At 42.3% G+C, this 21952-nt stretch overlaps 1 protein-coding gene across 1 annotated transcript in view; it reads right to left on the bottom strand.

Moving 5' to 3' along the window:
• LOC120324874 overlaps window positions 1-14190 on the bottom strand; it is a 62606-nt gene extending 48416 nt beyond the window's left edge. Inside the window, exons 1-3 of the mRNA XM_039389536.1 lie at window positions 14128-14190; window positions 13683-14066; window positions 11188-11251 (exon numbers count right to left, since the gene is read on the bottom strand). Of these exons, the coding sequence (XP_039245470.1) occupies window positions 11188-11251; window positions 13683-14066; window positions 14128-14190 (511 nt within the window). The remainder of the gene's footprint in view (window positions 1-11187; window positions 11252-13682; window positions 14067-14127) is intronic.
• Window positions 14191-21952: the final 7762 nt, after the last annotated feature.

The following is a 21952-nucleotide window of genomic DNA, read 5'->3' on the forward strand; positions in this document are numbered from 1 at the left end:
GCCCTGTGCTGTGATGCCGTGTGTGACAAAGATGACTTTTGGAAGCCATAGGTGGAGTTAACATATAAGATAACAAGTTTGGGTTTCAAGGGTTATCACAACCTAACGCAAGTGCAAAGTCTGGGAAAATTGTTTAAACTCCCTCCCTCAGTGCGTGGCTTCCCACTGAAGGAAGGTGGCTAATGGGGTAAGATCCCACTCCCCTATGCCAGAAATACAGACAAAAACAACAACAAAAGAAGAAAATATTAAGAACCACAACTATTATAATTCACAAACTAATCTAGAAATGCACTTTGGATTAAACTAATGTTAATTATTTCTAAAATTGAAGATAACATGGCCGATTTCCCCAAGGCTCCCAAAGCCACGCGGGAGGCCTGTGAAGCGTGGAGGGGAGGCCAAGCTGATCTTTATTCATGTGTTGCTCTGCTTATCTACATGGGAAACAGAATTATGCTCTATTTAGCCCTCTGTCAGGTTGCTCAGGTTTTAAAATAGCTGTTAATGAAATCACAAGCCTTCACCACAAAAAGCAGGAACGAAAATAGCAACAGGACAGCAAACGTTGGACTGCAGCAACTCTGAGCGAGTGTGGAGCAAAAGACACATCTCCCCACAGTCTTGAAATAAAACACAGGGAATAATAGATTACATTTTACTGAGGCCTCACTACAGTGAATGGCATTTCGTAACAATTTTCACAGAAATACAGCTCTTGAAAACTGTTTTTTCCCTTGGCTTAAGAACCTAACAGCAAAAAAAGAGTTCAGCAGGGGAAGCGTTCCTTACATTAACACATAAGATACCTGGAAATCACCTGAAGGACACATAATTTATTATAATAAAAAAATAAGGCTTTCAATTTTTCATCTTTTTCATAGTATTGTGCAAAACTCAATTTTAACTCATTCAAATGGTCGTAACTTTAAAAATACTGCCGACACATCATGTGAACTAAATTATTTAGAAATAGATGGACATACACTTCTTAGACTGAAGTTTGGGCTGAATTTTAGGAATGACAATCAACAAAACATTTCCTTTAAAAGAAATAAAATCATAGAATCACAGAGTGGTTTGCATTGGAAGGGACCTTAAAGACCATCTGATTCCAACTCCCTGCCATAGGGAGGGACACCTTCCAGCAGAAAGCGGTAGTGAATCTTTTGCTTTCCATTTTGAAATGAGAGAACGTTGATAAATATGGCTAAAAAGCCAACACCTTCTTTGATGATGATTAAACATGTGCAAAGACTGCACATTATTTGTGACAGAAGAAATGTGAAGTGATCATACACCTCCATCAAATCCTTCTATTTTATTTAGTGGGATCCAAAAGTGAAAAAACGCAAGAGCTGTTCTTCAGGCACCAAAATTTCCTTGGAGAAACAAATAATGAAACTTTTCTAACACACTGACTGTGATCACTGCCCTTGACATACCTTGCAACTCATCTTGTAGTATTTCCCACAGTACTCTCTGTGTTTGGAAACACAGACCCACAATTAATTTAGATTCATTATATAGATGACATACACGCGCCTATAATACACATCATTTAAGACAACATCTGTAATTCTATTTCCACTAAGGCAGAATATCTCCAAACTGTCAGGACTGTCACCAAATTTCATCATTATTTCATGTACTTTGCCACACTAAAGGTTAACCCTGAGCTGCGGTTCCTCCCAGGGCACCCTCCCACCCACGTTTTGGGAGAAATACACTTAAACTCATCAAGTAACCCAGTGCTGGTATGTTTGGGGTTGGTTTTGGCACTGAGATGAACCCAGGATGTCGCACAGAAGAAAACCAGCAGTGGAGGATATGGCAGAGGACCTTCTGGAAACCTGTGACCTCACAGAAGAGCAAAGCTGAAGACTGTAAGGTGTTTCCACCATGCTTAGGGAACTGAATTCACCTGCAATGTTTTCTTCAACTGGCCCAACACAACGTTTCTCACTTCTGAGGAAAAGCAGCCTTTAGATCAAAACAACAACAAAAAAACCAGCTCATTAAAATGAAGGATTGAGCAGCAGGTATTGTTTATTTACAGCAACTGAGGAATCAGATGCAAAGAAGAGCTGATCTATTGGACACTTACTGCTACTTTTTTTTTTTAATGTTAAAATGGTAAAAAAAAATCCTGCTCACATAAATCATTTGCTTTCTGAAGCATGGTAACAGACACAATCAGTACTGACAACAGTCTAGAAGGTAACACAGAGAGGCATTTGAATTTTCCAGAGATTTAAGCAATTTATCGATCACTGCAAGAGCACACAGGACTGGCTCCTGCTACACTCAGGAGACACGGACACAAGTCCAGTGCCAAAGGCAGAAACAGCTCCAAAAGTGTTGGGTAAGAGCTCTGTAACATTGATGAAAATTCTGTAATTAATTTCAAAGGATCAAGGATTTAATCTTGCATAATCTGAATACCCAAACCAGTCCCTTAGACCAGACAGCCAGAAACCATCTGTAACGCTGGAAGAGGCTCCCAGTAAAATAAATCTTTCCCCTCAGTCCTTGTTAAGTGTCCCTCATGTTTTGTACATTTCTTGAAATTGGAGAAACATATTTCACATTCGAGGCACTGAATTTACTGCAAAAGGAGGATTATGTGGGGACCAGAGCTAAGATTCAATATGAGTGCTTTACTTTTATTTTAATGCATAAAGAAGGTTTGTCTGGTCAAACACAATGCCTTTATTTTTTTGTATTTACATATTTTCCTCTTCATTAAAGGATCTCCAAGTACTTCAAGCTGCTAAAAGTCTTCCTGTGCATCCCTGTGTCCCTCAGCAGCTACACTTTGCCTGTATTCCCTACACCTGAGCTGTACTGGCCAAGAGGTGACCTCCATTCTGAGCATCTTTAGCAATTTCTAATTAAAGCCAGGTGGAAATCATTAAAAATACATTTTTTAAGGAGTGCTTTCAAAATCCTTTCTTCACTCACAGGATCTCGCTATCACCCCAACAAAAAAGAACTTCTTAATGAAGAACAGCAAAGAAAGAGAAACATCCAAACCAGCACAGCCAAGAGGGGAGTGGATGAGGTCACTCCAAATTTTGGAGATAAAAACTGTCCAACCCACATCACTAATTTCAAGGACATCTGAAATGTTTAAACTCCCATGTCTTCTTTCATAGAATATCCTGAGCTGGAAAGGACCCACATGGATCTTTGAGTCCAAGTCCTGGCCCTGCACAGGACAACCCCAAAAATCCCACCATGTGCCTGAGGGTGCTGCTGACTCATATCCAGCTTGCCCTTGACCAGGACTCCCAGGTCTCATTCCTCAGTCTCTCCAGGGTTGTCCTGTCCCAGGTGCACGATCCAGCACTTGCCTTTGATAAAATTCTTATGGCATTTCCCTGGGGAATTGTGATTTTCAGTCCTTCCTCAGAAGCTGCTCCTTCTGTGTAACCAAATACTGATTGCTCTGATCCACCCCTGTCCTCATCATCACAGTCCATCTCACTCTCGCCCTCTTTCAAGAAATATTTAATTACTGTGGATTATCTCCCCAGAGGTTGATCAGGAAAGGCTTTAGACATCACAAATCCTGCAGCATCCTTAGGGTAGGACAAACCTTTCTTCTGGATATCAGGGCAACAGACTGGACCTCACACCACCTCCAACGCGTGAGAGTGAAAAAGCAGAGAGAGCAAAAAAATGAGAGATCCCAATTTTTACACCATCATGGAAAACTGATTTTAAAAAAAAAAAAAAAGGAAATATTCAAAATATTTATCTATAGTGTTTCCCCTTCTTCCTGACTGATCTTTTTATGGAAAACCAGCCAAGAAGCTGTTCTAGGGCTATGTAATCTTTTTTTTTTTTTTTTCTGGTTTCTTTTGGCTGACTGTCAACCACCCAGCAAAAATAAACTCATTAAGATGACAGGAGACCTGAACACACTCATGTTGTCAGTGCATCTCAGCATCATTCCCATGAACCCAAAAGCCATAAAACAATTAAAATAAAGTTAAGCTGACTCCACCCTCAGGATGAAATCAAGCTTGCAAGGATCTGTCAGCCCAAAGTCAGTGTCTGGCAGCATCTGAGCTAAAGGGTACCTGCAACTCCAGCACATGTCAAGCCAAAACAGTCCTAAAACTCGAGCAAACAAGGAGAAATTGGAGTGTGGAGCCTCAGAAAAAGCATTTATGTCATAATTACAGCTCTCGACCTAAATGTGTGTGCAAGCCTACTATTTCTGTATCCAATCCACTGCTCCCCATGTGTTGAATCTGTCCAGTTATTTGTGATTTTTTCTTTTGTTGCCACCAAATTTGTAGTTTTCCCCAGCTTAAGGCTCCCATGAAGCCTCATAATCAGTGAGGTTTCTACTTAAAAGCAAGAGGAAAAAAGTTACCATGGCTACTACAGTCACTCAGCTTTCTCAACTACTTCAAGACATTAATTCTGAAGGCTTTTTGGCTATGTTTGCACAAAATGTATGCTTCTATACCACTCTGTCATGCAAATTAGGTTGTGCTGCAGCATTTGAGATCACCTGGGACCATACCATACCTCTGGCTGGCATTCCAAAAAGACTCTGCAAGGAGCAAGGTGATAGTTTCCCTGATCACATTAAGGAAATTATAATGAAATATATTAAATATAATTAAAAACAATAACAAAATGCTATTTCTTACCCTGCCAAGTGAAGGTAAATACTGAACACAGATAACCCAGACATTTTCTAGTTCTTAGGCTGAATTTGTAAACAAAATACAGTTGGTGGGTAAATACAGAATTAGAACAAACAAAGACATAAAGTATTTATATGGCTGTAGAAAGTGCTCTGGAAATGCATTTAAGTTATTTAGAAGATGAGGAAAGCATACAGGGGAGTGATAAAACGTATATAAGGTTTGAGGCACACAAACATTCACCTGCATTGACCCACTATCCCCTGGGCTCAGACCTGAATGCAAGGGTTCGAATTTGAGTATAAAAGAAAAAAATCTTTGTTCAAGGATGCAATTAGTGTGCAAGAGCAAATTAGAGCATCCAGGGGTTCAGTTTGCTGCCTTAGCCATGCACAGAATTCTCCCTAAGCCATGCAGGTAAAGCTGAATCATAAGATAGCAACAGTTTTTCTCATTTCTTTTTCTTTTTTTCTCATGTTCCTGTTCTTGCTGGATGTCAGATGGGACCCAGTAACAGCATTTAGCAAGGCCAAAAGTCCACAACACTTTATCAGCTGATTGAAACAGGCTTGAATTTTAGGGAAAGCACAGGCAGCTGACCCAAAGACAAGGGCCACCTCTCTGTGGTCTCTGCCCAGTGCTCCCAGACAACCGGAATATTTGTTGGAGCGTATTTATTCCAATTCTATCCCTCCACTGCCTCATCCTCCTTCATTCATGGGCTTCCTGACAGTTTCTTTTCCTTAGAAGTATTTCTGTGTGGCATCTGAGCACTGGGGATGGAGATTACAGAGATAATAGATACGTTTAAAATTAGACTAAGCAGCTGTAATTCTGAATTTGCATTTCTGACTTGATTATAGTGAGTACTCAGGACTATCTGTGTAAGAACTAGAAAGGAGTTCATGTGCTGCAATAAAAATATATGAATCTCTCTCACTCTGACCCCATTAAGGGAAAAAAAGGATAACAAATGGCACTTGTATGGCAGTTGTTTCTTTGCCACTCTGTAACTTCATTTTAAAGAATCACCTGTAGATTTTAATTGCAAGAATTAAATCAGCCGCCTTTCCTATATTTTACAAATGGAAGAACTATTCTCCTACTTACCTGGATTTTTCTCACTTCAGATTTAAGTTGTTATCTATTTTATACCTTTCCTTGAAAGGCTGAAGAGTCTTTTGTTATCTAATCAATCAACATTGGTAACCACAGAATAACCATTTATGAAGCATTTTGATAAATCCTCTGTGAAAACCAAGCACAGATGACACAATTAATTTTACTTAAATATTCTGTCCCAATACAAAAAGTTAGAAATCAATCCTTTTCTATTTTGGGAAAAGCTGAAATAACCATTTTCATCATATGATTTTTTACAGAGATGTAGGGAAAAAAAGAGTATTTGGGTCCTGTATTCAAAGTTTCTCAATAAATACCATGAAGAATTAACTACGAGTAAATTATCACAGCTGGTCCTATTTTTTATCAGAAGGAAAGACCATTCAATAAATAGTCTAGAAAGTTAGTCTTTAATGACAGAGAACATCACACCCATTCTCTATCAATTTGTATTCATTCACTTACCTAAAACTATTTATTTACAAAAGTCTCCAAATTGATGCAAATTTACACAACAGCTTGAAAGAGGAAATCTCACTATACCAAGAAGCAAACAACAAAATGCTTTTCTAGAGGCAGCAAAGGAGAAAAAAAAAATCTAATCAGATAAAAACATCTGCCTCAGAGTGTTTGAGCGAGTTTTCTTTGCAAATAATTTTTATGCCTCTTTTAGAAAGATTTTATTCATGTTTGTTAATGGGATTCCTCCGGAAAGGACACAACTATTGCTCCTGACACAATGATACTGCAATAGAAATAGATCCAATGCTTACTAAAATTTTATTCCATTGTTTTAGTGTTTTACTCCACAATCTAACTTGAAAGTTAAATCTCTAGGAAGAAGCCTCTTGGAGTTACTTTTGATGTTTGAAAAGATTTAGAGAACTGATAAAAGTGGTTTTCTCAGCTCTGTACAGGATGAACACAATCTTTTTATTTAAAACATAAGGAATATTTCCAACTGACCCTTTCTTTATAAGCACAACTCAGAGAACTGAGAGATTCAGCTGCCCCTGCTGTGCTGAATGGGCTTTAATGGAGAATTTCCATAAAGGCACATTCAATGGCATACAGAGGAGTGGCTTTTGTTAGTAAATAACAGAGTATTAAAAATTAAGGTTGATTAGTTGTAGACAAGGGCCAAGTAATTAATCCATTTAGAAGCTTTAAGTAACTCAAAAGCTTAAGCCTCATTTGCAGAAGTCACCTGGGCAAGTGGGAGCCTCCCCTGGCTGAAACCACTTCCACTTTCTGCTCAGAAGAGGGTGTTCTGAATTCAAGCTCCACTTACATTCAAATTGTCTTCTGTTTTAATATTCTTGTCTACATTAAGCATATTGTAACATATGCTTGCTATTAAAATACACAGCTTCAAAGAAAAGGACAAGTCCACAGGAGAAAGAAATGTCACATAATAATTACTTAAAACACCAGAGATAACAGCAGATTGGAACATCTATAAAAATATCTTTCAAATACTCTAAACACAGAAATTCTTTTGAATAACTGCAAAATCTAGCATTTATTCTTACCTCTCAAATGCAAACCCTGTGAGATGTTCTTATTGTTACAGGATTCAGCTTCACTTAACTGAATAATTCTCATTACTTAAGAAGCCTGAAAACTTGGGCAGTTCTCTGCAGCAATGTTGAAAACATTTCTCCCCTGTTTTCTGTACCAGAATGCTAATGCAAGGGGTGAAAAGCACTGCTAGACAAAAAATATTCCAAAGGGGGAAAAAAAAAAACAAAAAACCTTGCTATCAGAAAACGCTGATTCAGCACAGTTAAAGTACTTTAAGGAAAGGTGTGCTTTCTTAACACAACCGAGGAAAGACTATGGAAAAGCTTCCCTCCTGCTCCCTACGAAGCCAAAATGCTTTGTCTGATGACAGCACAAGATATTTGAAACATAAAATGTATGTGGTGGGGACGGTGGGGAGCGCGGATAGTTCCACCAGGGGAAGGAATTTTGATTTTGCTGGGAATTTTAAGATTCACCCGCTTGTTCCATGTCAAAATAAAAAAGTACTCTAAACACGAGGAGCATGAAAACCCTGCCTTTGAACCAACTGTACTGGTAAGTGATGGTAACAACAATTTAATGTCCTCGAGCAGCCGATCTTTTGTCATGTAAATATGACTCCAACCCACCCTAATGTTTGTAAACTTTCAAGAAAGCCTGTTTGTATACAAACGCTGTTTGCAAACAGACATCACTGCTCTCTCAGAGGCTCATGTAGGATGTTGAGGAAACGCTGAGAAACCTGCGATGTAGAGCTTTTATCCAGAAACCTGATACCAAATTCATTTACATCTCTAGAGTGCTGAGCCTGCCCAACCAAAGACTCCGCACAATAGTTTCATCACTCTGAGATATACTTAAATGTATTATGAATTCCTGTAAGACAGTAAGAAGCTGGAATACAAGGATAATATAGAATCATACAACAGAATCATGGAATGCTCTGGGTTGGAAGGAACCTTAAAGACCATCCAGTTCCACCCCCCTGCCATGGGCAGGGACACCTTCCACTAGCCCAGGCTGCTCCAAGACCCATCCAACCTGGTCTTGGACACTTCCAGGGATAGGGCAGCCACAGCTTCTCTGGGCAACCTGTGCCAGGGCCTCACCACCCTCACAGGGAACAATTTCTTACATATATTCACATAAATTTCCTCTCTTCCAATTCAATCCCATTACTCCTTGTCCTATCTCTACAGTTCCTGATGAAGAGTCCCTCTCCAGCTTCCCCATAGGCCCCTTGGGCACTGGAAGGTGCTGTGAGGTCTCCACACAAACTTCTCCTCTCCAGGTTGAACACCTCCAGTGTTCTCAGCCAGTCTCCACGGGGAAGATGCTTTAGTCCCGTTATCAACTTCTTGGCCCTCCTCTGGAAAAGTCTGGAGAAAGCTCCAACAGGTCCATGTCCTCCTTACACTGGGGGTGCAGAACTGTACACTGTTGTTAACTTACTTATCAGCCACTTCTTTTAATAGACCAAAACCTAATTTCTGTTCTTTGTTGTCATTTTTTCAGCTTTGTTACAGCACTCTTAAACACTTCAGTCTTTTTAGTTTCCACCACTGCTCAAGGCATGCCAGACTCAGAATCAGTTTGGTCCCAGTCAGGTCCAGGTGTTGTTGATCCACATGGAGGATCTCACCCATCAATACTGGAGCTCCACAAGGAACGAGTCTCAGCTGCTTCTGCTTCCTGCAGCCTGCAGGGATGGAAGCTGTGCCTGTGGAACATTCTCCCTGGTCAGTTGGCACACTGTATCCTAACACGTGTAGCAGTTGTGGTGTTTATAGGAAATAAAAAGTTTATCTCAGTCAGGAATTGGCTCTGAAACACAACTTCCTTTTCATCACTTTCACCCTCCCTTCTGATTCTGCTCTTTTTGTATCTTCTTCTTGCATCTTACCTCAAATCAGCTTTAAGGGAACAATTCCCAGAAACCTGAGCCACAAAGACTCCAATCAAGTTATGTCCTAAGCATGCCACTGTAATTCCTATCAGGAATCACTATCAGGTTAGTGATGTTACTCTTTATTTCTGTGTGCTGCCCTTCTTATTTCCAGCTGTATATTGTACTATTTATTTACTTATCCTTTATTGTGAGGTGAGGCCCTGGCACAGGTTGCCCAGAGAAGCTGTGGCTGCCCCTGGATCCCTGGAAGTGTCCAAGGCCAGGCTGGATGGGTCTTGGTAGTGGTAGGTGCCCCTGCCCATGGAACTGGATGGTCTTTAAGGTCCCGTCCAACCCAAACCAGTGATTCTGTTATTATTTCTGTATAACTGCCCTTCATCTTTCCACAACCATTTAGTATTATATCTAAACTCAAAGTATTCCTACACCTTGTACCACCTATGGACAAACTATGGAGCAAATAAATAAAGAGTTTCACTTTCTTTAGCCAAGCCTTGAAACATGCTACACTGAAAGGAAAGCCTACTCATCTGAAATGTAATAAATGTTGTGGTTCTGTCATTGTACACAGAAAAAACAAAGAATCTCATACTCGTGTGTTCAGACAGCGTGTAATACCTGGAAGGCATAGTCATAACTACCACAGTTTAGCCACAAAACAGATTTCAATAAATGCTGCAATTACAAGTAAGAAGTCATATGTAACAGGAAGAAAAGTGTTGTGGGATAGCAAATTCCAAACTTTTTGAAACAGTAGGTGTAAAAAACTGATAGGTGAGGATGATGACATTTCTTGGCAACAGGAAAAATACAAGGGGAGGGGGAATTGTGGGAACAAAGAAATCTTAGCCCTCACACAGGTGTGCTGTTAAACAGGGACTCTGAGCTACACTAACAGTGCACAAGGGCAAATATATTCGACAAGTAATTCTGCATTTGTAAGGAAGTGGGAGGATTTGCTGGTACCTCATGAGAATATTAATTATCATCCCACTACAAGTACAACGCTAAAACAACATTATTTTACAATAAACATTTTTGGTAGCAAAACCAAAGGTCACCATAGAAAAGCTCTCTCAGAAGTGTCCAAGACGTCTGTCCCACTGACATGAATTTTTAGGAATTCTGAAAATCCCGGGGAAATTGCAGAAGTCTGAATGAACACTTATGTTACAGCCATGCTCTAAAAGACTCAGTGAGACAGTGGTTGCAGCTATAAGAAGGTTAGAACTATGTCAGTCCTGAACAAAACAAAAATGTAAGAAAAATTACATGGGGTACTAATACACCAGAGCTCTATAACAAATAATGGGAAGCAAAATAATGAAAATTGATTTTCTAAAATGAATGTGGTTTTATTCTTTGATACAACTCATACCTCCAACTGGCAAAAATACATGTCTGTGTGTATAAACTTCTCTGGCACTTGATGCAGTATTCCATGAAAGCCTGACAGCAAAACAGTACCAATTAAACTGGTGAAGAACTGGTTAAGTGACATCTCAAAAGAAAAAAAAAAAAAAACAAACAGCTTTTGAGAAGAACTCATCACAACATAACTCAGAGTAACATGGAGTTCCCCAAAGGTGGAGCCACTATCACAAAACACCTTTTCATTTGCAAGCCCACACGATCAATAGTGACATGATTTGCACAAGTGTAAATTGACAGAGATAAATCAGTTACAAAAAGCCATCAGGAGTGGTGGGTATATTCGATTAACTCTAGAAACAAAACATTATATAAAAAAAGCCAGCTACAAAGTTATAAAGCCACTATTAAGAAACATGCCAGTCTATGGAATGGTGAACTCTTGTGGAAAGAATCAGTCCTGCAAAGGGTTTGCCACAGTGAGAGTACCCAGAGAAAAGGACATCAAAATGCAGGGCTGCAAATGAAGGTTGAATATGTATATGTGATGTAGAAACAGCAGAGTAACACTGGAGGGGTAGTATTTAAACTCACAAAACACTCCTGAGACAAGGTGTTGGCACGCTCCTCTTTTCACAAAAATGCTGAAAAAGTGGCTCTGGAAAAAAAAAAAAAATCCCCAGAAACTGAGTTTTGAGGAAAATGCATGCAGTGACAAATTTAAAGAATTTTAGTTCACTTGCTTTTCAAGTAGAGAAGAGAGGGAATACTGGGTTACAGCTGATAAATACTTCCATGGTAAGAAAATACTTGGAGTTCTTTAGCATAGTGGAGAAAGGCACATCAGTAGCCAGTGACTGGAAGCTGAAGCCAAATAACTTAATAAACAGCAGATTCTCCACCTCTTACAGTCTTCCGATCAAAACTCCAATTTTTCTGGAAAACATGTTTCAGCCAAATGCAAGTTATTGCATTTAAAAGTAACTGGATAAAATCCAACTGACTACAACAGTCAAGGGGTCAGAGCAGAAGATCTAATTGCTTCCTCTGGCTTTAAAGACTCAGTCTACAAATACTCTTGGTTTTCAGGGCTTCAAATGCATTTCGGTTGTACCATGCACGCTCAACATTAATATTAAAAGAGCTTTCAGAAAATCTGCATGAATTACAGTTGTATTTCCATGTGAGGGCTCAAGTGACACTGGAGCTTTCCTGTGGAGGTTTCTGTCATCAGCAGAGCCCATTAATGGAATTACAGCTTTCTTGTACCCAGCTGAGGTGGTATTTCTGTAAACAAGCATTTACACAATTGAGTGCAGAACTTCACCCTTCAGGTCAGTACTTTTTCTCCTCCAGAAAGAATTCTGTTTGACCCGGAGTATAAAAAGCCTGATATGATGCATTATATCAATCACAGGCACTACAGGTAAAGAGGAAAACCAGCAGCATTGTAACAGCCACAGAGCCAGGAAAATCTGGTGTTTGCATCAGCAGCATCATTTGAGCTGCCCCTATTTATGCTCCTTATCTACCTCATACTCCCAAACACACAGCATTCACTGCAATCTGGACAAGTTCACAGAATTAACATTTTTTGGGGATACATGCCAAGATGATATATAGCATTCTTGTTAAATATTCAGGCTCATCGTTTTGCTGTAGCATTGGCTGCTGTGGTATCTATAGATTTCTAAAATAACGGGGGGGGTGAAACACATCTATCCTGGCAAAGCACAAACTAACTTCGAATTCAGCAAACGGAAGCTCAAAAAGGCTGAAATTGTCCGAAACACGCTCACAATGAAATAAATGCTCTGCCATTGCACGGGAGAGAAATACAACCACCAACTGACAGAGCATCACCTAAAAAGAAGCCAGGCATCACACACGAGGGAGTGCATTCACCCCTCCAGCCTGCAGAGAGGCAAGTGCCTGCTGCCTTCTCCTCACGCTGCACCCCCATCGTAAAGATGGAAAAGTTTCTCTCCCAAACCCCCCGCGTGTGGACGCTCCCCTAAGCACATGCATCCACAACGCCAATTCCCAAGTGGGCACGGCAGCCAGGGAAAGCCCCAGATCCCCACCACCACCATGTCTGAGCAAAACTTCTTCCACTCCAGAAGCCACGCCAAGAGACACTTTGGCCATCGCCGACATCCACGCAGCTCCTCGCCATCCACGGAGAGACAAAGCCACGCTTTAAACTTTCACTCCTTGCCACCGGAGCACATCCTTTGGTGGGAGCTGGCACCGCTCAGGATGGATTCCGGGTGGGATGGGCAGCGGGTGGTTGGGAAGGTCTTAGCCCCTGGAAGAGGCCTGCGGGGAAGGGATGGATGGATGGAGGAGGCGCCCGCAGCCCCCTCCCCACCGCCCCCCGCGCCCCTTCCCCGCCGGCTCCCGGTCACACAATCGGAGCAGCAGCGACCGTAAATCACAGGGACGCACGGGGGATGGATAAAAGGGAGGAAGAAACCTCTGACGCCTGAAGAAAGGAGGATAATTTTAAACAATACCAAAAAATAAAAAAAGACTTGAGATAATACGGAGCCAGGTTTCACCTCGAAGTGATGGTGGGTAAATAGATGAATAAGTGAAGCAACACACCTTTGACCCTCTCTTTTCTTCCCTAAATATAATCCCCCTCTTCCCATAATACAGACACCACAAAATGACCATTAATTCAAATCCATTCTTTACAGGAGGGGGGATTATCTCTGTGACCGACTCCGTCTCTTTCCCTCTCCCTCTTCCACTGAGCGAGAATTAAAATTGCGTTTAAAAAAAGGAAAAGCGGGGGGGGGGGGGGGGGGGGGGGGAAAGGCAGGATTATTATATCTGGAGGGTGCGAAATGTGGGCACGGGGAGAGGGAGCCTGGGGGATGGGGAGGAGTGGAGAAAGGTGGCTAAGGAGAGAAGAAAGGAAAGGAGGACCAGGAAGCGCAGGGAAGGATGAGGGGAAGGCGAGATAAGGGGGAAGGAGGATAAGGAAAGAAGGATGAGAGGAAGGAGGTCGGGAGGGGGGGAGGAAGGATGAAAGCGAGGAAGGGATGAGGGGAAGAAAGGAGGATGCTTTGCCCTGGCCTCACCTCAGCTCGGTGGGTGGGGGTGGGAGAATCTCTCGCCGCCGCCGCCGCCTCCTCCACCACCACCTCCTCCTCCTCCTCCTCCTCCCCAGCAGCGCCGGTCACTGACGGGCCGGGTGTGCGGCGCGGCTCCCGAGCGCGGTCCCCGCCTCCCTCGCCCCGTCCGTCGCTCCCTCGTCCCGCCCCGGCCCGAGCCGCGCTCGCCCGGCTCTGAGCGGAGCCGCGGCCGCCCCGCCACCGCCGCGGGGGGAGGAGGCGGCAGCAGCGCGCCTGCGCCGCCGGGCGCTGCCGCCCAGCGAGGGAGCGAGGGAGAGAGGGACCCGCTCCCGATCCCGGCGCCGGGGCCGTGAGTATGGAAACGGGAGGGCTGCGGCGGCTGGGGGGGTGCTGAGCAGCGGAGCACGGGCGCTGTGGGACCGCGGGAAGCGGCCCCGGCGAGGGGCGATGCGCGATGTGCGGGGGGAGAGCGAGGGGCGGCGGGGAGGCGCAGGAAAAGATGGAGAGGGACCATTTGCAACAGCGTGCGGCGACAGGACAAGGGGAACGGCTCCAAATTGAAAGAGAGGAGGGTTAGATTGGATATTTGGAAGAAATTCTTCCCTGTGAGGGTGGGGAGGCCCTGGCACAGGTTGCCCGGAGAAGCTGTGGCTGCTCCATCCCTGGAGGTGTCCAAGGTCGGGTTGGACGGGGCTTGGAGCAACCTGGGATAGTGAAAGGTGTCCCTGCCCACGGCAGGGGGGTTGGAAGTAAATGATCTTTAAGATCCCTTCCAACCCAAACCATTCCGTGATTGTGTGTCAGCAACGAGGCTCCACGGGCGCATCCCAGTGGCCGAGGGACAGCGCTGGCGGCTGCGGCCGCCGGGAATGGAACAAAGAACTGGGAGAGGATGCGGTGGGAATCATTCCTGCGATGGTCTCTTGCGCTGCTTCAGGTGCTTCGCAGGGGGAATATCGGTGCTTCATGGATGTGCCGTCAAGAGCTTCAGTTCTCCTGTTCTGTTCAACTATGAAAACTTTGCTTATGACTCCCTGACCTGGGTGTTGGGCAGCCCTACCTGAGAGCCAGGTGAGGGTCGGCCTCTTCTCCCAGGCAACCAGAAGGACAAGAGGACGTAGTGTCAGGCTGCAGCAGCGGGGGTTCAGGTTGGACATTAGGAGGAATATCTTCACGTGAAAGGGTGATTAGGGACTGGAATGGGCTGCCCAGGGAGGTGGTGGATTCACCATTCCCAGAGGTGTTTAAGGAAAGACTGGATGTGGCACTGAGTGCCATGGTCTGGTTGACACAGTGGTGATGGGTTGTAGGTTGGACTTGATCATCTCAGGGGTCTTTTCCAACCTAATTGATTCTGTGGTTCCCTGCACCAAATGTCCATGTTTGGCCCCCTCTGCACTTTCTTTTCCCCCTTGTATTTCACTTGTATTGCTCATCTTACCAACCTCAAGTTTTTTTGCTGTGCTGGCAGCACCTTCTGCTGTTTCTTTTGGATGGAACAAGCTGCCACCATCCTGAGCCTGAAGTCCCGTAAATCCCAGTGGTGGAGGATCCCTGTGGAGTGGGAGTTGTGAAGGGATTTTGCTGTTTTGAGACTGTGCAAATCCCACTGACGTGCTGTCGTTCCAGGCATCCTTTGCACTTCTTGTGGCATCCATCTGCTTCCCAGGCTTCTACGGAAACTCACAGGCAACCAGGAGGGGAGGGGGATGAGTCCTCCCACGTTTTTACCTTTTCTTGACGGTTTTAGGCTTGGAGGGAACTTGCCAAAATTATTTCCCCTCAACCCATTGGAAATGATGTTAGTAGTGCAGTGTATGTATTAGGCCACAAGCAGAGGAATAGTTTTTAGTCTTTTTCTTCTCTCTTCCTGTATAAAAATATAGTCAGAATCTATATTTATGTTTACAATGAATAAGTGAGGAAGGGAGCTGAATTCCTTTTATCAAGGCACAACAGCAGAGTCCAGGGGAGAGATTGAAGCAAGGAAAAACATTTCTTAGGCAAGAACTCATTTGAATATGAATTTAAATGTGACCAGATGCATCGTGGCACATCCTTGGTACAGCCATATAACTGTGGGAAGTCACAGTCAGTAGAACACAGAAACACTTTGACTTATTTTAACCTCACATCATCATGTGTAAACAGAGATCATGCCAGGCTGACCTCCCTTTTATGGTGAGATGAAAATTATTGGTGCAAGGCAAACTTGCACCAATAATTAGTTTGTGTCTTTAATAGGCTTCCAGGTTGCATCGAATTCCTTTTCTAGGTACTGTTATTGTCTTTCCCACCCTGTTAAAGGGAGCCGTGTGATGTTAGGGAACTGTTACCTACAGACCTTCTGTTTCTTGCCCACATTTCTGTACTCCATATGTTTTGGATTGCTGGTTCTTCTAGGTAGGGGCAGTGCCTTCCTTTGTTGGAGCTGGCTGGTCTGTTGTGAATATTAATGGAAACAAGGAATGTTCCCAAATAGAACATGGTAAATTACCTGCTGCTTTATCACAGTGCATTATATTGCTAATTGAATGTCAGCTAAATGTTTCTCCAGGCATTTGACTAAAATGAGCATGAGCTATAGTGCATGTGTAAGACCACAAATAGTAAATAAGCCTGATTATGAAAAATTGCATTTCTCCCCTTCACCAGCAGCAAAGCTGCAAATACATCTCTTGTAAATTTGAACCTAAGGACTCATTCAGCTCTTTGTATGTCTATGCTTAAAGTGTGTCCATTTAAGAAACAAATGAGATTATTTACCTAGTCCAGATTACTTTCACCTAAGACAGAAGACATGGATTGCTGGACTGTTGCTAAGAGATCTGCCAGAATGCCTTAAAGAAATCTGAAAATCTGGAGGAGCTGTATGAACTTATTTTTTTTTTGTGATCCTGAAGGAGGCTCTGCCCACTGGTTAGGCATTTATTTCTTTTCTTCAGGTTATTAACCTATTTTTGAAATTACCCTTATCTTTTATCACTGTGTCAAAGAAAAGGAAGAAAACTGAATTTGTTACCACTGTTTACTAAAAACTGACATAATGTAAATGAATGTAGCTCAGATCAGCCAAGGGAGGTCAAGTGACAGCTCCTAACAAATCATTCCAGCTGCCATGAGATTTCCCACTGCCGACATCCAGCCACATGTAGAGAAGAGACATCACCAAAGCATCAGAAATACTGGGCACTTGAATTAGCAAGACAGACAAAAAGACTATTGTGCTTAAGAGAAACATTGCATGGCTGCTTTTTGTGTTGTTTTTTTTTTGTGGAACTCTCTGTCACGATGTAGAACCCGGCTATTGAGCAGGTGCATGGAAAACAGGAATGATTAGAGTAAGACCTACAGAAAAACACAAGGAGTATTCTTCACATTTATCAGTGAGCCTGGTCCCTGCTGGCGATTTTACCTCTCCTCTCCTTAAGGTTTCCATATTGAATTCTGCAATACGTGGTTACTCGAAGGAGTAGCGGGTCAGATAAAAGTTGCATTCGCTGTAGCTGCTGCTGAGAGCTGCTGACTGAAGCAGAAGAGTGATGTGCAGAATTCTGGGGAGAGCACACACTGAGAGACACATAAAAATTCATGGACGAAATTTCCTGGAAGAGCTGGGGTTCTTGAAGCAGCATCCCACATCCTCAGCCCTCCGTGTGCCAGATGGACCCTCTGGTTGAGCCCCGTCACCTCCCATGGGTGTGTTAGTTCTTGCCTGTGTAAAAGGCTGTCAGGGAATGATGAGTGGGGTCGTTCTTGAAAGACCATAATGCAGGACCTGGATCTGTAGTGACAGTGTGATCACCCAGAACATGGATGCCCAGGAGAATCCATGTGAGTGTGAGCTCTGGAGACAGTGCAGGATTTACCTGGCAGAATGAGCGTTTAGGTTCCCTGGGTGCTGTGCTCTTTGCTGCCTTTGAAGAACTCAAAGCTGGGTGATCCCTGGGATAACGAGGGAAGGAAATAAAGGAGGGGTTAAGTTTCTCTGCCCAAGGAACTCAGCACTGGGAGTTGTGGTTGTAGAGGCAGATTGCTGGGTCCAAGGGTATCACATAGCAAATTTCAGCACACAGCAGCCTTGGTTTGCAAATATTAACCTGTAGTTTATTGAGTCACAGGCAGATCTGAACTGGACTTTCTAAATCATCTACTGAATATTTTTCTTTTTTTATAATAACAACTTAGACAGCAGGTACTTTGATGTGATACAATGTACTGAAAATCGTTTTCTTCTGTGTCCCATTTAAATCTGTAGCACTGAAGCCATAGCCTGTTACCTGTTATTACAGTGGCTGTATATGATATCCATCAAATAAAGGTTATCCCCATACAATTGCATGTTACATGTGTTCTGACAAAGTTATGTTTGGACAGTGGGGATAATAATCTAGAACTTTTATCTTTCCCTGCATATCAAAAGAATTTACATTTGAGACAGATCTAAAACTAATCCAAGCATATATATAAATATAATCACAATATTATATCTTAATGCTAGTTCTAGCTTTTTATCTTTTTTTTTTTACCTTTTAGTGTAGCAATCAATTTATCTCCTTTTCCGCCCACTTTTGTCTTTAACTACTGGAAATTTTGCTGTAATATCATTTGTCATGTCACATAATTTATCTCTTTTTCTCTGTTTTCTTATATTTCCCCAGCATCCAAATACTGTGCAATACCAATTTCTTCAGTAAGGCTTAATATTTGACATGTTTTTAGTCTTACAATAGGTTAGTCTGCTTCTTGCAGCACTACAAATTGTGGGTTTAATCTTTACATCTAGCTCTTGTGAAAATACCAGAGCAGGAATTATCCCTGTTACCCCAGAAGAAAGTCTCAGCATTGTGTCTGTGTACACACAAAAAACCCTCCACCCCTTTTACTCATCTTTTCTCTGGTAAAACCTTCTTCTTCTTGAAGAGAGATTATTGCTAAAAACCGTTTTGATTGTTTGCTTCAAGAACATGAACTTTTTTGAGTTCTTATTTCCTCTGTTGTTATCTCGGTACCTCTTTGTGCCTGGATGGACTTCGTGTCTTCACCACCTAATCCTGAACCCCTGTTCCTGTTTGTACAACATTTGTGCTTTATTGAAAAAGAGAATTTTGGAGAACAGGGAAGCTCAGACTAGTGGGGCTTTTAATGAAAAGAATCCGTTAACTAATATCTAAGTGAGAGAAATTGAAGTGGGTCTGTCTCTTGGGCAATTCAAGGAGGTTTTGAAAGCTGCAGGTGGAACTTAGAATGCTTTAAGCTTCTTTTAGGCTCAGTGATCTTTAAAGACAACTCATAGGTTGTTTCTTTAACAAACAATAGGTTGTTTCTTTACCTGTGCTGAAGGGGGATTGTCAGCAGCTCTCAAAGATCTTTCAGTGCCTTCTATTAATAAGACATTGCCTTTTGGGCTTGATTTAGTGCACATAAAGACACAGGGATGGAACAAAATCATCCCTCGTCCCTGGGCACATTTGGGTGCCTGTATTTTGGTTTAGGTGTGTCATTTTTGGCACATTTACTCGAGCAAATATTTCCTGCTTCTCCTACATATCCACACTTGTGTGCTGGACATTGGCATGAGCAGCACAGCGAAGCCTTCCCAGCCTGCAGCTCATTTAAACTGGATATTGTGTAAGGAGTCACGTGCAAGGTGGGTTCTGACACAGAGTCCCCTGCCTGCTGTGCCCTCTGCCACCCCATCTCGCTCTTTTATCTGCCTCAAAAGAGTGCCAGGCAGAGCATCCAGGGACTTGCCCTGACTCGTGCCTCTGAAGTGACTGGCAGGCAAGTAACAGATGCAGTTTTGTTTGGGAAAAAACACAGGGGGTCTGTCTCTCCACCTTTTTATGCTGGAGAGGATGAGGCAACTCCTTCACTGCTTTCAGAAGGCTGACTTTAAAATTTCAAAGGAAACATGAAAAGGACACCTGCTCTTTGCTGGTGTTGGACTAGATCAATGCCCACCATAGCAGGCTATTATGAGGCCTTTTCCTTAAGTGGTTCCTTTTCAAAACCATAGGAAGAGGTTTTAATTTTGTTAAAATTTTAGTTTGGACTTCAGCTGGGGCGCCAATTTGCAGGGCAAGGGGGTTTGTTTGTGGAGGTCATCTCTCACCCTTTGATTGCAAGAAGGACACTGTGCAGTAGTTTCATTGTGCCTCTATATTTTGAATGGGGGATGGAGAAAGGAAGGTTTGGAGGTTTTGTATCAATTGAGAGAATGTGCTGTAAACTTTAGAATATTCAATTCAAATGCCACAGAATCTCTCTCAGACCTTTATAAAATGAACATGTTCTACCTCAAAGATTGAGACTCGGGAAAAGCTCTTGCTCAGGCTTCCTTGAATAATTGACTTGACTTTCTTAAAGCTGCCTCAGTTTCTCTATATCTAAGCATTCTTAGTGGTATATATATCAGAAAAAATCTATTTATATCTCTCCTTAAAGCTCTTCTCTCCTACAAAACCCTTGTTCAGATAAGCAGCTCTTAAGCAGGGAGTGCTGCTTTCCATGTTGACCGCCACCTTCGAGCTGTTTCCCATCTGTTGTTTGTAAACACTTCATGTCTTGTGCTGCTGATGTTGTTAGTTCCTTAGAAAACAAGCTCTATTTTCTTATGTTTGCACACTGCATCAAAACAACAGGAAATCTGTCCATGACTGGGAAACCCACGCAATGCCAGAAGAGATTTTTCTTGCTAAGGATCTCAATTAAGGAAACTTAGGAGAGGTAAAGAATGATGTTGCAAATTGTAAGAGAATGTAGTTCATATGTACACAGAATAAATGCTCAGGGAGTCTTGTCCATGGGGGAGAACATGACAAGGGAGGCACCAAAGGAGGAAGGAGATGGGCTGTGTGAGAGAAGGGGCAGGAGGTGGTAGAGGAAGGAGGCAGAAGGTGCACATTAAGAACTGCAGGATGTATTTTTGGCTCATGCATTGGCAGAACCAGTTAAAGTTGTCTTCAGGAACTGTCCCTAGAATCCCTTTCTTTTCCTAGCCAAAGAAAAGCTTAGGGGGAAGGATTAAAATCCAGTCAAAGTAAGATTGGCTCTTCAGGATCATCAGGCTGAGGAACAGAAGGGTTTTCCTTGCTGCCATGGCTCCACATCCAGTTCATCAAGTATTCTGCTCTTGAGGAAAGCAGTCAATGGATTTGCTTTCCCTCAGGGAAATTACTGCCCTCAGACCTTCTGCTTTTTCCATTATTCTGCTTTTTCCATTATTACATCCTGTTGTGCTTTCTATACCTATGAGGTAGGATGGAAAGCTGTCCAGATGTCCACATGGATGGAAAGCTCATCCATGTGAAAATTGCAGGATTCCTCCCTCCCCTGGATCATAGTACTTTTCTGCAGTGTCATTTATGGGCTGAATTTTGATCCTTCCTCAGGCCTAATTACACAAATCCCTGTTGCCTTTATGAGACTTCTAGTAGAGAAAACATGACATATTTATATCTGATATATATATATGTAGAGAGAGAGAGAGAGAATATTTATATCTGATATATATATATATACAGAGAGAGAGAGAGTGAGAGATCATCTTGGTGGCTTAGACATAATTGTCTGTCGAAAAAGAAACTTGTTTTCATAAACTTTTCTTTTTGTTTATTATGTCTGGTTTGCACTACATTAATGATTCTTTGTGCTTAATTAAGGGTTAAAGCAGATGGTTGTGATATATTATTTGCTAAACATCTTTTCATGAAAATGAAATTCAATCAAATGTATTTTCTGCTTTGTGAGCACAAAGCAGTGGTGAGACAGAATCAAGATTTGGGTTACTCACAATGTTTACAGGGATTATTTCCCATGTTTTGAAGCGTGTAAAATTCCTAATTCCTTTTTCTTTTTTTTCTATTGACAGGAGCCCAAGACGATGCATCTTTCCATTAACATCTCTAAAAATGCACAAAAGACTTTAAACTAAAACATGGCCTGAAGAAAGTTAATGAAGTTCTTGATAATCTGCGTCACAAATGAAAAGACTGAGGACGATTCTGGTCTTTTCCTTCAGGCCTTGATGAGTCATGAAAATTATAGAAAGCTGATATTTCTAAAGGAGCAGCATCTGTAAGTAAAAAAGAGTAGAAAAATCAAGAACAGACATCTGATGACAGGAGCTACTACTGGTGGTGAGCAGTACGCTGAAATTTTCTTGCATCTTAGTGGACCTTTTGACCTAATTTACAGAGCTTTTCTTGTTAATTAACTTTTTTAGGAAGGTCAGACCTTTTTTTCTGCTAAAGGTCATGTACTTAAACTAAGAA

This window comes from Pipra filicauda, unplaced genomic scaffold, assembly GCF_003945595.2.
Source record: "Pipra filicauda isolate LSUMZ 115617 unplaced genomic scaffold, ASM394559v2 scaffold739_size121030_pilon, whole genome shotgun sequence".
Lineage (NCBI taxonomy): Eukaryota > Metazoa > Chordata > Aves > Passeriformes > Pipridae > Pipra > Pipra filicauda.